The sequence below is a fragment of the Erigeron canadensis genome, chromosome 4 (genome assembly GCF_010389155.1).
Source record: "Erigeron canadensis isolate Cc75 chromosome 4, C_canadensis_v1, whole genome shotgun sequence".
NCBI classification, from domain to species: domain Eukaryota; kingdom Viridiplantae; phylum Streptophyta; class Magnoliopsida; order Asterales; family Asteraceae; genus Erigeron; species Erigeron canadensis.
The window spans coordinates 23,493,041-23,508,640 of record NC_057764.1 but is presented as its reverse complement, the minus strand read 5'-3'; the positions used below and the strand labels follow the sequence as shown (position 1 = coordinate 23,508,640).

Below are 15,600 nucleotides of genomic sequence, written 5' to 3'. Positions count from 1 at the left end.
TCTAAACAAGCCAGAAATTGGTTCATGTTTGTTAAGAGTTTTATTTTGAGTTTAAAACTAACAAAAGGAAAGAATATTGATAAAAGGAAATTGAGTAAACCAAAATTAAAGGGTTATACGAAGGCACATATATAATTTAGTAGATTTTGAAAATCACCTAATATTTAAAACACAAGAAAAATATATAAAAATAAAAATATATATATGAATAAACTTTTACCCAAATTAAAAACCATAATCATTTTTGAGCCAGTTTTACTTTTCATAATTTATAGTTTTTTTGTACGAAATAAATTATTAGAATATTTAGATGTTAGATAATTACTAAAATTTTAAAAAAAATTCATATATTGAAAGAATGAATTTGTTTCAGTATTTTTAGACAAAAATAATATTGATAGTAATTTTACAAATATATATAAAAAAAAGAACTAAACGATAAAAAAAATAGTTTTATTGATTATAAAATATATTAGATTGGATTTTAGATAATTTGTTAATAATAAGGTTTATTTTTAAAAAGATAAAGATGAAAATACAAAAAAAAAAAGATTAAAAAAAACGTAGGAGAGAGAGAACAGAAAATATAATTTTAAGGGTTTTAAAGGGTGCAAATGTATCTCAAACCTCCTCTTTTAATTATGATAGATATCATAACGTGATTTTAGACCCACTTATAAAACATACAAATACAAAATATGTTGAATATGACATGTCAAATGTAGATAATATCATAATTTTTAATCAAAACCATTTTGATTTTAATATATTTTTCATAATTTTTCCAATCGTCTTTTTTCTAAAAAAAAAATTAAAATCTATTTTTGTATTGGTCAACTTTCCGATAACTTAAAAACATTTAAATTAACGTTTATACTTTATATAAAATTTATAAAGGTATAACTATTTAATTAATAATTATCTTTTAAATGATAAATTAAACCGCCACGACATTGTCTCTTAATATACTAATTAATAATAGCACAAGATGAAAATATACTATTAAAATTAATGGTGAGGATTTAAAATTATTTTGAAATTTTGACAATTAATCATAATCCAAATGTTAAGGATGAAGTTGTTTCAACTTGAGAGAATCTTTATCCTATATAAATACTAATTGTGGGGTTTAGTATTGTAAAACAATTATTAAAGTAAAACAAATAAGACAAGATTTACATCATGGTTAAATTGATGCTAAATATTCACGAAGCAAATGATGCACAATGATTTTCATGATGCACGTTGGTTTTTAGTAAAAAGAAACCTATTGATTTATTTATTCTACTTTAATACTTGTTTTATTTTACCTTAAACCTATTAATTGTTATAGATTTGTTAATTTTCCTTTTGAAGTTTTTTATAAATAGTAATGTACGAGATTTAAAAATTGAGAAATAAACTGTAAAAAGATGAAAGGTGAAAAAAAAGTAATAGTTTTTTTTAATATTTAAATCTTAAGTAAATGATAAAAATAATATTTAGTTTAAATAAAGTAAAATAATCTTTAGTAGTAAAACGGTTTTTGTAACTGTTTTACCACTGTAGGGATGATTAATGAAAAAACCTTCGACGATGGATAGTTCACGTTGATAAAATGAACAAACCATAGGGACAGTTTTTGTAATTTACTCTCATTTTAAAGTTTTTGTGGACTTCTTATTTTAATTTATAACTATAACAATAAAAGTCAAAATTGAAAGAAAAACTTGATATGAGTTTTTGATTAGTCAAATATAAAACAAATACATATATGCGGCTTATTAAGCCTTCAATTTAGATATTTAATTTATAAAGTTTTGCATCTTTTACAAAAGTTGACTATAAGATATTTTTAAAAAAATTAATAATTAATTTACAAAAAAGTTATAGTTTCAATTATAATCAAAGAGAAGTTTTTCTTACGTTTAAGGGTTTCGTCATAAAGTGTACTTCTATTGGAATATTTTGTATACTTTATATGTGTTATCCCGCATATTACGCGGGTTAATAATGTAGTTTGTTATACGAATATGTGACTATGATTGAATAACTTGGGGAAGATTAGAAAAGATTATTCTTTGTGTATTGTACACCATTCGGGGAGTCAAGCAAGGAGTATTCTATAATGTATACCATTCCAAATTATCATACAATTTGGGAAGAAATGATATGGAATTGTCTAACATAAAAGAATCTGGGGATGTTGAATGAGGTTGAATAATTTGGGAGAGAAAATGATGTGGCAGCTTATTTGGCATTACATATTATTACTTCGTTTTTAAAAATAAAATAAAACGGAATGGAAAATAAAAAGTGTCTGGCAACCTGATCATGACCCCGGAAAAGATGTTTTAGCCGGTTTTTTACCCCACAATAGAACTTTTTTTTGTTGGAGTCTCACAAAAACAAAAGTGTTAAAGTTGGAGTACTTTCCAAGCAATTAACCCTTGTTTATAATGAACATACATGAAACAAATGAATGTTTATGAACATAACATTCACGAACATATCATCGAACATTCATGCACATAAACAACGAACGAGAGCTATGTTCATGTGTGTTCGTTTAATTAAACGAACAGATTTGCGTGTTCATATTCGTTCATCTAATTAAACGGATGAACATGAATGAACTTTCCGCCAAATAGTTCATGAATTGTTAACTAAACATTTAGTTCATATAAAGCCTTAACGAGTTGTGGGAGAGTGCTGACTGGCGGTGGTGGTGATGGCAGCGACTTGGATATGGGTAGGTTTTGTATTAGTTATTCATAGAAAGAGAAGTAATGTAAGTATTTTAGAGTATATGTGATAGATGATGTAACAAATAAATTGGATATATTGGACTTTTCAAAGTTGTACGAGTAATTATCAGAGATGTCAAAAGTTAAAGACCCTAAAAGTTCTATGATATGAATATATAAAAAACCCCAAAACTTTTAGTTTCTCTCTCTTTTTAAAGGGTTATCTCTGGATCTAAGTTCGAGAGATCTCAGTTTCTCTATTTGGCATTTTCGTCTTGTTGTTCGAAAAATTATTTTAAGGGTAAAACCTTAGGCCAGGATCCTTCTGGAAGCAGTCCTTTTATCTCTATGTAGTGGCGGAGTTATGTGGTGGTTAAGCGTGACAGTGACAACCACATAATTTTTATAAAACTCTATACTTCTAGTTTCATTTATATGTTTTATTTAGTTTAAAGGTAATTGACAACCACAGACTGGTGTAATATAATTTTGTTGTTTAATTTTACGTTTTTTCTAGTATTATGAAATCTGTTCGGCGATCTCATACTGAAAATCCTGGCTTCGTTACTGTTTTGTATAGGAATAAAAATGTCTACATCATATCTCCCTTATATATATATATCTACCAATATATCAAAACAGGATTGAAGGGTTCTTTAAACGACACGTGGCGTAATCCTTAAACGACACGTGGCGTAATCCTTACTCGACAAGTGTCATTTAGTTAGTTTTTAATTTTAAATATGTTATAACAATCCTTATTTAATACGAATATAACACTATAATATAATATTTAAAATTAATAATTCTATCTAGATTAAGAATCCTATTCAAACTATGTTTCTAATTTATATCATAAAAACTCAATATTACTAATACATCTACACACAAAAACAGTCTCTAATATGACGTATATTCACCATTTTAATTTAAATGTGTTTTTATTTTATGTATGAGTTAAACTATTAGGCATTTATTAACCTCTTGAAGAAAATACAATTAAAGGTTTTCAATCATATATTCAAAATTCACAAACCAAAATTATCATAAATAATAATAAGTGACTAATTGTATAAGTATAACCAATCCGTATATCGTATGGGCTTTAAAAATATCTATCAATAAACTAAAACATGATTGAGATATTCTTAAAACGACACGTGACGCAATCCTTGATCGACACGTGTCCTTTTAATTTATTTATTTTATTAAATTAACTTTTTTAATTGTATACAGATTCAATTTTCTTATTAGACTTAGAATTAAACTCTAACTCTTGGCTTATAAATACAAAACACATTATAACCTTATTTGATTGATCGTTTTTTCATTAATAAAATTGTCTTTTTTTTCTCAATTCTTCAAATCATATTACTTATAATTCTTATAATAATTAATATATTAAGATAAAAGCTTCAAATTTTTTACTTTACGAACCGAAAAACAAGGCTAGCTGTCATCCACTATGCTTACAAGTTCCGATTTTGATGTGATTGTATAAATTTAAAATAAATTCAAAACTCTAATTAAACGTGTATTATATTTATCATTACTGTTTATTATAATTCGGTTTCGATCATCAGTTTACTTTAAACACAATTTATTTTCTACTCACGAATCATGTATGTGACATATTCAAATTTCTTTATGATACAATTTATATAGCTACCGTACATCGTACGGGTATTAGGACTAGTATATATATAGGAAGGGATATTTAAGAACCCACAAATAAAAAAGAACTTAAAAATCATTCTGGACCACACATTTTTTTTCCCTTTCTCCCTCTTCAGTTAAATAATAAAATTCACCCAAATCATTCAAAATGTTTTATTTCACAAACCGTAAATCGTTAGACGAAACAAAAAGCATGGGTAGTCTTAAAAATTCGTCCTCTTTCATTAGAGATCCAATTCAATATACTTTTGACGACTTTTTAATTTTCGCTTTTTTCCTCTTGTACTTGTGTACCTACACATGTGTAGGATCATTGTTTTCACATGTAAATTAATAAATGAGCATATGTACACAACAATGAAGGTTAAAGGCGAATCTCGTCAATCCATGGCGGAGCCATAGCGGCTAAGGGCGGAGCCCGTTAGGTAGATCACCCCATCACCGGTCACCCTCTATGACCTATCACCCTATGACCTATCACCCTCTATGACCGATCACCCCCAGTAGCTTTGGTTTATGAATATCCTTAAGGGCGAAGCCCGTTTCGAATCATAATTTTTGTTCAACTTACACATGTGTAAGTTCAACCTACATGTGTGTAAGTTATGTCTAAGTACCAAAAAGAAAACAAAAACTAAAAAGTCATCAAAAGTATATCGAATTGGATCTCTAATGAAAGAGGATAAAATTTTAAGACTGCCCATGCTTTTTGTTTCGTCTAACGATTTACGGTTTGTAAGATAAAACATTTTGAATGATTTGGGTAAATTTTATTATTTAATTGAAGAGAGAGAGAGAAAGAAAGAAAGAATGTGTGCTACAGAATGGTTCTTGAGTTTTTTTTTTTTATATAAATTATCAAAATAAATCACCCATATATATATATATATATGAGAGAGAGATCAAATAAGAAGGTGTCTTAAGGAGAGAAGGGAGAGAAAGTCTTATGAACCAATCAAAACGTGACATGTGGATTTTAAAAAAAAAACGCGGTGGCATTTTTGTATATAAATCAAACTTTTGTCAGCCTGGGTCTGGGTCAGTTTGGGTTATGATCAGCTTGGTTTGTCAGCTTGGTTGGGTAAGCTTGGTTAGCTTGGTTGGTCAGTTTGGGTTCTGATCAGCTTGGGTTCTGATCAGCTTGGTTAGTCAGCTTGGTCAGCTTGGTTGTGTCAGATTGGTCAGCCTGGTTATGGGTCAGCTTGGTCAGGCTGGAATCTGGGTCAACTTGGGATCTACATTTGTGTAGACTATGTGTAGTTTTGTGTCAAGCTGACCCAACCTGACCCAGACCCCAAGCTGACCCAACCCAACCCTAAACTGATCCAAAACCCATTATCTACATTTGTGTAGATTAATCTACATTTGTGTAGATTGTGTCAAGCTGACCCAACCCAAGCTAACCAAGCTGACCCAATCTGACCCAACCTGAACCAGACCCCAAACTGACCCAACCCAACCGCAAGCTCACCCAACCTGACCCCAAGCTGACCCAAAACCCACAATCTACATTTGTGTAGATTAATCTACATTTGTGTAGATTGTGTCAACCTGACCCAACCCAAGCTAACTAAGCTGACCCAACCTGACCCAGACCCCAAGCTGACCCAATCAAACCCTGACCCCAATCTGACCAAACTGATCATGCTGACCAACCAAGCTAATCAGAACCCAAGCTGACCCAACCCAGAACCCAAGCTGACCCAAAACACATAATCTGCATTTGTGTAGATTATGTGTAAATTGTGTCAAGTTGACCCAACCTGAACAGGCCCCAACCTGACCCAGACCCAAGCTGACCAAACTGATTATGCTGACCAACCAAGCTGACCCAGACCCAAGCTGATCAGAACCCAGGCTGACCAAGCTGACCAACCAAGCTGATCAGAACCCAAGCTGACCCAGACCCAAGCTGATCGGAACCCAGGCTGATCACTTCAGAGAAGTTTGATTTATTTACCAAAATGCCACCGCACATTTTTTTCATTTTGACATATGTCGCGTTCTGATTGGTTCATAGGACCTTCTCTCCCTTCTCTGCTTAAGACACATTTTTTCAGGATCTCTACCTCATATATATATATATATATATGGGAGATGAAAATATAAGGCTGTCGGGTATCTAAACTTAGGTGTGAAACACTCACGTATTGTTTTTTTAATCCATAAAAATCATGGGGGCCCATGCATTTATTCATTAAACAAGAAATAATAAAATATTAGTATGTGAGAGGTTGCACACCTAAGCTTAGGTGCCAGACAACTTTATATTTCCTTTTCCCTATATATATATATATATATATTTAATGGAATGGGTACTATTGTCATTGTTGTTGCAAATAAAGATATATGGATAAATCACAGTATACTTTCTCGTGCCAAGATAGGGTAAAAAATATTCCACCACATTATGAAGTCAAGGAAAAAAGTCCAATGTGAATGCCTTAAATTAACATTTATAATGCAAATCCAAGTGAAAAAAAAGTCATTTTCTCTATTGTCGTTTACATGCAAGGAGAATTGTACTTCTTTGGACATTAGACAGAAATAATAATACAAAGGTGTGGAACCTCAAAGCAAAATTACAAAAAGGTTTACAATATCATGTCAAAATCAATTTACAAACTATTCACCCTTCAAGAATGAAATATTGAAATGTAACAACCCCTTTTTTTTCCGTCACATGTTACTTCGACTAGTTAGCGTATCAACAGTTCATATACTTCATTGTCATGATTTTTTTTTTCTTTTATCCTTACACATATTATTTGTCATGATTCATCTCATTTCTAAACATGAGTTTTGATAATTTGAAAACTAAATTTTTCGTGAAAACTAAATTTTTCGTGAAAACTAGAAAACTGTCAAAACACATTGTGTTCTGAATTTAACACAATGTGTTTTTAATATGTTTTTCGAAAACACATTGTGTTAAGTTCATATTACAGTGTGTTTGAACAATTTTCTGATTTACAACACTATCAAAAACACACCGTGATTTAAAACTTAACACAACGTATTTTAGATTGTACAATAAAAATACATTGTGTTTTATAAAAACACAATTAAAACACATTGTATTAAATTCAGATCACAATGTGTTTTGACAGTTTTATAGTTTTCACAAAAAAATTAGTTTTTAAATGAACATTTTACTTCTAAACATACTTTTGTTCATATATTTTAAGCAGAATTATCACATTTCTTTTCTTATGAGACTGAAGAAAACTTTAACATTGTACATGATGGTATTACATTATGGTTTTTATGAACAAGACACTATCATTTTTCTTCTTTAACAAAAAGTTTGATTGGGTACCTGTTTGCGACAATCAGTTAAATTTACAAGCTGAAAAGTAGTCTTTAGATACATGACCTAAGACTATATCAACAATTTTTAGATTAACTTTCGAGCACGAAGTGTTTTGATTGTAAAAAAACCATACAAATTCAATTTCCTTCTCAAACAAATTGGTCGCGTTTCGTCAAACAAAGTTACAAAACCAAACGTTGCTCGGCTAGTCCATAACATAAACTCGACACTTGACACATATATTATTTATGGGAAAATATTATATACTGCAAACATCAGCCGCTGCCCTCACATTAATTTTCTCAGGTGATAAAATAAAAACTTAGCCCCTCCCTAAATGTGAGGTGAAACAGCAGATAACCATCTGCTATTAACAGCCTATTAGACAACCTCATCATTTATTACTACTAGCATCAACATTGTCGGTTATCTACGAAAATAAACATACACACCAAAGGAGTCAACAAAAAAGTTGACCCTGTGCTGATCACGTGCTCATATCATAGACTTATCATGTGACTTCTCCAGTCCCCTACTTTCTCTTTCTTTTCATCTTCCACTTCCACCCAATCATAAACATCTCTCTCCACCTGTATTTCACACACTCAAAACACACACTCAAACAACATCATCTTCAACAATATTTCTAGGTTTTACATTCACCAAACTCACACTAACTTCACACACAAACTATTTCCCTCATAAAAAGTTTATGTTAAAATAAGACCTTAAAAAAAATGGGCTGTTTTCAGTCCAAAACTGCCAATGTTCAATCCCCAGATCAAGTCCCTGAATCCAAACCAGATCCAGGTACTTCAAAAGTTTTACTATACATACAGCTTTTTATATCTAATAAGTTTAACTACATCACACATTACATTTACTGTATGTACTTATTCTTTTGTACTTGTAACAAATTTGCTAACTTTGTAACTTGACACTCATTACTTTTACTTATTACATCTTTTTATTATGTGGGTCTTTTTTCATTCTATAGATACAAGCTTTATATCTAATAAAGTTAAGTACTTTATGCATTACAAGATTCCATTAGTCAATTTATTTGTTTCTTGAATATGCAACAAATTTGTAGACTATTGTTACATTCTGCACTTTTTTACTATGTGGGCTTAATTTTTTCTATAGATACAAGTGTTATATGTAACAAAGTTAAGTACTTTACACATTCTTGTTAGGTTATTGTAGCTCCTTTTTGGTGGCATTTTTATGTATTGATTTTGAATTATATGTTGTGTGTTTTTTGGGTTATGAATTTGATGGAAAAAAGGTGATGCAGAGCAAGGAACAGGTCAACAGGATCAAGAACAAACAGTGCCTACATTTAAAGAGTTTGAGCTTACTGAGCTTCGAGCTGCGACAAATGGGTTTAGTAGTGAACTTATAGTTTCCGAAAGCGGAGAGAAAGCGCCAAATGTGGTTTATAGAGGAAAACTTAAAAACAATAAAGTTGTTGCCATTAAAAGGTTCTCGAAGCTTTCTTGGCCTGATCCACAACAATTTGTGGTATGCATTTATAACTTTTGGGATTGTTTTGTTTGTTATGATTCTCAATTTTCAGTTTGGTATGCTTTAGGCTCTTGTAGGGAACATATAATTGTGGATTTGTTAAGGAAAAGGTGATGTAGGAAAGTGATATGATTATTTCTGTGTAGTTTCAAATTTTTTTCCTTTTCTGATTGAACGAAAAAAGTGTAATAAATTAAGTTGTATTTACTTATAAAGTTGCCACTTTAGGGAATAGGATAGCTTTTTTGTAAGGACAGCCCTTTCTAATTAAATTTCCTTTCAAGTTAAAGTGAACTAGATGGAATCTTTATTTGCTTAAGATTACATTTTGTTTCTTAAAGTTTGTATAAGAGATGTAGGTTTGGCAAACATTGATCTTGGACTTGAATTTTTTTGTTTTCAGTGAAACCGCGGGTGATTTAGATATTTTTTTTATGTGAAGTGATTTTAAATTTACCAAAGAAGTTGCTATTTTGAGCTTTTGGAAGGTTACTTTGACTGAAAGCCATACCCCACCCACTCCATGAGGTTGTTGAAAATATATTGGGAATTGATTTTTTCACAATTCTGTATCTTTTACTTGTATGTGTTTCTTCATTTTGAGGAATTGCTTGTTTTACCACAGGAGGGCCTATCTTAGAGATTCATAATTTACCAATCTTATTCTATGTTTTTTTTACATTTCTTTGTAGAATTAGAAAATACTTGAATTAATTTTTAAAGATTAACAAATAAAACACAGACAGAAAGAAGGTGTTGCATTGTTAAGCGTACACCAGTTGTTGTATATCCGGAATACCAAATTGATATCACAATCCAGAAGGATTAGGTAATAAACCCCAAGTTGTAAAAATCTCATAAAAGACTTAACAATCTGAAAAAAAATCTTGAGCCAAAGGATGACTCACTTTGGATGTTTAAATATGGACCTTGTATCGACATTGAAGATCTCTGGTTACTGTTTACTTAGCCGGCTTTCTTTGTTTTTGGTTTTTTCCATGATCTGTTTTGGTGGTTTATGTTTTTGTATTGATACGTATTTTTATTGATTTTTTTATAGGCAGAAGCTGCTGGAGTTGGTAAGGTTCGGCATAATAGACTAGTGAATCTAATTGGCTGTTGTGCCGAGGGAGATGAGCGCCTTTTGGTGGCTGAGTATATGCCCAACGATACACTCTCAAAGCATCTATTTCACTGTATGATTTCAAGTTCTTTTTTTAATCATTCTATTTGATTATCTTAGTCTTATTGCTTTAGACTATTATGTATACATCAAGATACAAATTTTTATAATTGTGTGTTTTTAGTAAGTTTAATTTATATTTAGTTTCTTTATGTAGTTCTGGATGATGTATGATCTTTCAGCTGTAATGTGGACATTTCTTTGTTGATTAATAGGTTCTGATTGTTTTATAGGGGATAAACAGCCTTTGCCATGGGAAATGCGTGTTAGAGTTGCATACCATATTGCACAAGCACTCGATCATTGCAATGCTGAAAATCGAAAAATCTACCATGATCTGAATGCATATAGGGTTCTCTTTGATGAGGTACATGTGTAATAACAACCTTCATTTCTGGTAAAATTTAATGAAGCTATATGTTTAAAATCTAATGAAATGCCATTTTGTTTTCTTTATTTTTGCATAGCTATACAGGACAAAATAATGAAAACCCTAGCCTTGTCATGCTTGATCTTTGTTAAACTTTAACCGGTGGTTGTGTACAGGATGGTGACCCACGTTTATCTAGTTTTGGTTTGATGAAAAACAGTCGAGATGGGAAGAGCTACAGCACTAATCTTGCCTACACTCCTCCCGAGTTTTTGCGCACAGGTATACTTAATAGAAATTCGGAATATGCTTCTATGAACTGTATGTGTTTCTGTGTTGAAAGACTTGGCTTCTATTCTATTTACATGCTTGATCACTATTAAAGTCCTATGACATGTCTTGCATGTGTAACAACCGAAGTCTTATTTCAATGAGTGTTTTTCTTCATACCTCCAACTAAATCTGTCGTTAATTAAAAATGCAAAAGACATCAAGTCCTAAGTACTAATTTTTCCTCCTTACCATTCTTTTGTACTTCACACAGGCACAAGTCAAAAAGTATATATTAACATATTTTTCTTGTTATACTTTGCCTTTGATCAACTTAAAAATGCAAAAGACATCAAGTCCTAAGTACTAATTTTTCCTCCTTACCATTCTTTTGTACTTCACACAGGCACAAGTCAAAAAGTATATATTAACATATTTTTCTTATTATACTTTGCCTTTGATCAACTTATACAAGGTATGTATAGCCTCTTGGGGATCAGGAATAGGCTTTTCAGAAGGCATAGAAATTACATATGAGGTGACCTTAACCTAAGAGCTTTTTGGCTTTTACATGGCTTCAAAGTTAGTTAGGTTCCAAACAGGTCATTGTTGTAGTAGTATCGAGGTGACCTTAACCTAAGAGCTTTTTGGCTTTAGTCCCACAAGGAACAAAAGGAATATAAAAGGGGTAATGCAAAAAATAGAAACAGTGGCTTATTTTTGTATTAGAATTTAGAAGTAACTGGATTTACATGTAAAAGTTAGAATTTGATCTGATACAAATGATTAGGATAACTTCGATTGGCAATTTAGCTAGATGAAACGAGAATATTGTTTGGCTGTAAGTCTGTAACTTCCAGTTCGATACTCTCCCCTAGTCATTGTTACGTGGTTTGGTGGTCAAAGTGTTTGGTAGAGCTGCCTTCTGCCATTTTATCTGGGATATTAATCTGGTTAAGTCTTTAGAATTTCAGTAATCACTGCAACCAATGGTACAAGTATCCATAAGTCAAACTCATTAAGGTGGCCTTGTAGTCAGGTATCTTAATGTTCTTATACGAGGTCTTAGGTTCCGACCTCCTTAGGTTCTCTTAGGGGTGGCTAGTGAAAGGATTTCGAAAGGTCATGGAGATACCCTGGTTAACTGTGTACATATGAGTCAAAGACTCGCCCTCTTCAGGTAACCTGAACGGGGAAAACCTCCTCCGTTAAACCGTTTATCCGTAAGTCAAATTCTGTACACCATCACCCCTATCTTCATCTACAAACCAAAGTTTATAAGTTATATTTAAATTTGATTTACACTAGAATTTAAATGTTTTTGAGAAACCATCAACCGCCGCGAATTGCGCGGATGCTATTCTTGTAAGTATTAACGTCAATGGCATATGTTCTAACCTGTTGCAGGCAGGGTAATTCCAGAGAGTGTGATTTACAGTTATGGAACTGTCCTGCTGGACCTTTTAAGTGGAAAGCATATCCCTCCAAGCCATGTAATGCATGCATTCTTTTATTCTCTGTCAGATTTCCCAGCTCATTGTCATACAACGTTATCTTATGTATTATCATTGAGACATTTTGTTGTCTGTTTTTTTTCCCCAGGCATTGGATTTAATACGGGGGAAAAACGTTTTACTGTTGATGGATTCATCTTTAGAAGGACAGTATGCCGATGAAGATGCAACTGTGATGGTGGAACTTGCTTCAAAGTGTCTTCAATATGAGGGCAGAGATCGCCCTGACGTCAAATTTCTTCTTACAGCAGTGGCACCCCTTCAAAAGCAGAAGGAGGTAAAAGTAAAACCCTTGCTCTTTATGAAAAGTCAATGTTCCAGCATAATTCTTTTTACAGTTAGTGATTTTGACCTGTTTATGTAGGGCTTGGTTGATATGGACTCTTTTTATTTATCAAATGGGTCAAACAAATATTTTAGCTTATGGGGGGACGGTTCAAGTGGGTTGAACAGGTCAAATGGGTTCAAAACTTAAAATTCTTTTTGAACCATTGTCCAACCCGCCCATTCTACCACATTTGACTTTTGCTTTTGCTGACATAGCTGTTTACTTGGTTTCTGAGTCTATAGGTTGCATCTCATGTGCTAATGGGTTTGACAAAAACACCAGTCGTCGTTCCAACATTACTTTCTCCTCTTGGCAAGGCATGTGCACGAATGGACCTTACTGCAGTACATGACATTTTGCTAAAAACAGGATATAGAGATGAAGAGGGGGCTGAAAATGAGGTGTGCTTAATTCTTATTTGTTCTAACATTATGCCCAAGTTTTAGGGTCAACTGGTAGCATTCATATTAATATTTGACTTGTCAAATGGTGATATTTATCATGTGTGTCCCTTTTTCTTTTCATTGTAATTGAATTTGTTTGGGTTATTGGTATGTTTTTGAAGCTATCATTTCAAGAATGGACCCAGCAAGTGCAAGATATGCTAAACACGAAGAAGTTTGGAGATATCGCTTTTAGGGACAAAGATTTCAATGGTTCAATTGAATACTATTCAAAGGTATTTTCTCTTCATTTTGTTAGTTACATATATGTTAAACCTGTACTGCCTATCCTTGTAATCATTCGGCAATTGAAGTCCAGGAACTGAAGAAACCTTAGTTCACCATCGCATAATTTTACAAAATATGGTAATGAGTTTTATGGTACAGGTTGAGTGAGGCTGACTTTTAATACTTCGTCTACTTTTTGTTATTTTATAAATGAATAGTGCATTAAATTTGATTACAACAGTTGAATAGTTTCAATAATAACTTAACGTGTAAGAAGAAATTAAGTTTTATGCACTCAAAGTACTATTTTGAGCTGAGTTTTGCCTGTTTGCCAGTTTAGTTAACATTTTTTTTGCCCATTTTACCCATTAGTGAGATATATTAACCTGAATCAATCTTTTCTTTGTTGGAACATCTACAGTCTACATACATAATGTTGTAACTCTACCTGGATTTTATGCTAATCCAGACCATTGTCTTAAACTGCAGTTGGTTTCGATGATGTCAGTCCCTTCGGGTACTATCTTTGTGAGGAGGGCCCTTTCCTACTTGATGCTTGGACAACCAGAACTTGCATTGAGGGATGCCATGCAAGCTCAGGTATGCTTACCTGAGTGGCCAACTGCTTTTTACATGCAAGCTCTAGCTCTCTCAAAGCTTGGAATGGAAACGGATGCTCAAGACATGCTTAATGATGGTTCATCCTTTGAGGCGAAGAGGCAGAACAGCTGGCGTAATATGTGATTAAGGATCTCTGGATGAGGTAATGTTTATGTGAAGTTACTACTTCACCCTTCTGTCCTAGACACTACAGTTTTCGATATTAGCATTTTGTATAAATCACTTCTAAAATGCCAAAATAACAAGTATCTGAGTTATTTTATTTCCACGCCATTCGTTATTATCTACTGTCGGTAGTTCTTAAACTGTTTCAAGGTCGGTTACATGCATACAAGTTACAAGAACCTTGAGACTACAATCTAGATCCGAAACTGTGATCTTTAAACCAATGATGTAACATTTCATTGTTCTGCTGGGTTATTTTTACCCACTTCGTTTGTACAAGTATTTTGTTTTTTATGTAAAATGTTTGTACAAGTATTTCATCAACTATAAAGCATAAAAACATACTTTCATCTTTAGTACTTTTTCTTTTCATTTTTTTAAACGGCTTTTTAGATGATTCATCGAGAGCAACACATTCCGACTAAAATGTACATTGAGGTGAGTACTGCAGTTTTAGTGGAATCTCTGAAAACTGTAGTGGTTTTCATTTGTGGTTTCCCAGAAATGGATTAGTATTATCCTAATAAAGATCAGAATTGAAGTTATAGAGTTTTTGAGGAATGTTAGTTGCAACAGTGGGGTTTGAAGCTGGCAAAATACTGTCAGGAAGCGTCAATGATGAGCGAGATGGCTTAATATCTACGCCAAAACTTCGATATGATATTGTTGAATCCTAATATCATTGATCAAAATGAATGAATGTTTTTGACGATGTTATTGCACTCGTGTTGCTTTGGACATTTACTACAATGCTGATGTATATGGCCCATGATTACATATTTACATATTGAACGTAACTTAAAATCAAATAATAAGATCTTCTGACCTGGAACTAACTCACGAAATTCGAGTTTAGTAAATTATAATGTACGAGACAAAAAGCCTATTAACTACAAAATTTACATCAATTCTTGGGTTGCCTCAGTTTCTATGTATTAGTAATTTTTGGCTACAAGCTTGTTTCATTATCTAGCTTCCATACATGTATAAGTCGAGGTTATCGTCTAACCGACAACATTTCATGGCATCATTATTTGTCGATCTGTGTACGATATTTTTACTCATATGAATGTGATTTTTTTGCAGGTTTTCCATCCTCCAATTGATCCTCTAAGATTATCTAAATCCTTTTTTTTGCGTATCAACATTTTATTTCTAGCCATGAAAATTGTGAAGAATATAACTATAACCTAGTTCTTTACATTGAGAATGATATTGTTAATATTTTCAACTTA

The 15,600-nt window shown here is 32.2% G+C and overlaps 1 protein-coding gene across 2 annotated transcripts; it reads left to right on the top strand.

Annotated features, from left to right (window-relative positions):
* The first annotated feature begins 8,260 nt into the window (after positions 1-8,260).
* Positions 8,261-14,485, top strand: LOC122595854 (serine/threonine-protein kinase BSK2). 2 transcript variants are annotated; one of them, XM_043768314.1, is made up of 10 exons: positions 8,261-8,526; positions 9,014-9,240; positions 10,304-10,439; positions 10,660-10,793; positions 10,973-11,078; positions 12,474-12,559; positions 12,669-12,857; positions 13,151-13,309; positions 13,474-13,587; positions 14,069-14,485. In XM_043768314.1, exons 1-10 carry the CDS (start codon positions 8,454-8,456, stop codon positions 14,321-14,323), a joined length of 1,479 nt encoding a protein of 492 aa, XP_043624249.1. In that variant the 5' UTR covers positions 8,261-8,453; the 3' UTR covers positions 14,324-14,485. The 2 variants fall into 2 exon arrangements, with proteins under 2 accessions (XP_043624249.1, XP_043624248.1); XM_043768313.1 differs by having other exon boundaries at positions 9,005-9,240.
* Positions 14,486-15,600: the final 1,115 nt, after the last annotated feature.